Source organism: Galeopterus variegatus, unplaced genomic scaffold (assembly GCF_000696425.1).
Source record: "Galeopterus variegatus unplaced genomic scaffold, G_variegatus-3.0.2 Scaffold1656, whole genome shotgun sequence".
Lineage (NCBI taxonomy): Eukaryota > Metazoa > Chordata > Mammalia > Dermoptera > Cynocephalidae > Galeopterus > Galeopterus variegatus.
This window is the reverse complement of record NW_007727767.1, coordinates 71,644-73,636: the sequence shown is the minus strand read 5'-3', so window position 1 is coordinate 73,636 and position 1,993 is coordinate 71,644. Positions and strand designations below refer to the sequence as shown.

Genomic DNA, 1,993 nt, shown 5'->3' with positions numbered 1-1,993 from the left:
AGCTTTACTGTCACTTCCTCAAAAATTTCTTCCTCAACCCTCTCCACATGTTCCTCATCATACACCCTCATAGAACCCTGTCCAATGTTTTTCATGGTTCTTAAAAATTATAATTTATTGTAATCAAGATATTCACAGGCACACTTGATCAACTGAGGTGAAGGAGAGGCAGGATATCATAGTGGTTAGCAGCACCAGGAAGAGTGTGTTCTGGCTCCAGTCCATGCATACTGCCTGTGTGCAACCTGGGCCAAGTTATTTTCCCTCTCTCTGGACTTTAATATCCTTATTGGTCAATCAAAGGTAATTGTTGAATCTAATGCAAAAATTTGCAACAATCCAAGGAGATTATGCATTTAAAGTGCCCGGCATGTGGTACATGTTATTATTATTATTGTTGATATCTGTTTCCTTCACAAGACTGCAAGGTCATTAATGGCAGGATCTGTGTCTGTTTTGTTCATGACTGTGTTCCCAGTATCCAGCACAGGTCCTGCCACTCAAATGTATAGGAATGTTGCACACTGCCACTCAGTAAGGAATGGAGCTCAGTAAGATGCCACCAGGTCACCAGTGGGCTCTGACCCATCTTAGTCATCTCTCCTTGGGTCTTGGGTGCAGCCACCTCTTTCTGAGAGCATTCCACCAAGAGTGAACAGCTTCTCAGGCTCATCACTGGCTCCAATCACTTGCAGAGAGAGCTGGGTTCTCTCAGCAGTTATCTCAATAGGGGTCTTGGTGAGGATGAGACAGGACCCCTGGCCTTGCCTCTTGTGAGCAAAAGGAAATGAAACCTTCAGTTTCGTTGTCAGTGAATTCAGAGCAAAGAGGGAGGAACCCGGGAGAGGAGAGAGACCCACTCACCCCTGTCTCGTAAATGGGGTTGTCAAACTCGGTTTCCACGGTGATCTGGCTGTAGGGGTGGGAATACATCAGGGGCAGGCGGAGGTTAGAGTAATAGCGACATCTGGAGAAGAGATGAGAAAGGAGAGAGAAGTCACTTCTCCCCAAATAGAAGAGGAGACACATTGTGTACCAAAGAGGAAGAGTTGGCGCCACTTCCTAAGCACAGGCACCTCTGTGAATGACAACGAGGATGTGTGGAAACAGCCTCTTGCTGGTGAGAATCCCAGTGAGGTGAAAGCAGAAATCATAACTGCTGTCAACTTCTACCCCAGTCACTGATAGCTAAAGCCTCTCTCTCCCCCTTACTGGGGAGGGGATGAAGCTTAATTTATTTTCACCTGGAAGGTGACTCAAGTCCCTCTTTAATGCAAAGAGCAACAATAACAATAATGAGCATTTATTGAGCACCTACTATATGCCAAGTCTTAGAGTAGCCTTCTCCAGCCACCTATTTAAGGGGGGTTCCTCTGTTACTCACCACAGTCGATCTCTCTCCCTGATCATTTTTATCTTACTGTGGTTTAGTTTACTTGTGTATTTACTCTCTCCCCTCTCCCCCAGACAGTGAACTCCACTAGGGCAGGGACAATTTACATTAGGCACATACCAGCCTCAGGGCCTTTGCACATGCTCTTTCTCTGCCTGAACCCCTCCTATCCCACATACTGGCATGGTTTACTCATTATTGCTTTCAAGGCCTTGCTGAATTGTAATTTCTCAGCAGGGCTTCCTCTGCCTGCCCCATTTAAAATGCAATCATCCCTTCTATACCAGAGCCCTTTATTCACCTTACCCGGCTTTCTTTTTCTCCCTGCATTTATCACCTTCCAATGTCCTACATACTTTTCTTATATACTTTGCTTATTGCCTATATTCCCCCATTAGAACCTGAGCCCCACAAGGACAAAGATTTTCTTCTGTTTTGTTTACAATGATGTTCCTAGAGCCCTTGAAGCTGCCTGGTGCATATTGGGTGCTTGATAGTTTGAACTGGAATAAATTAATGACTATCCTGGGCATAGTTTGATATCTTCCTACTTCACCAAATGCAAATTCTATGACCCCCAACACCTGGGACAATGTCTGG

The 1,993-nt window shown here is 45.2% G+C and overlaps 1 protein-coding gene across 6 annotated transcripts in view; it reads right to left on the bottom strand.

Moving 5' to 3' along the window:
- SEZ6L (seizure related 6 homolog (mouse)-like) overlaps nt 1-1,993 on the bottom strand; it is a 77,854-nt gene that overhangs the window by 5,940 nt on the left and 69,921 nt on the right. For all 6 annotated transcript variants that reach the window (XM_008578278.1, XM_008578282.1, XM_008578277.1 and 3 more), the window contains exon 12: nt 865-967. In XM_008578278.1, coding sequence (XP_008576500.1) covers nt 865-967 — 103 coding nt within the window. The remainder of the gene's footprint in view (nt 1-864; nt 968-1,993) is intronic.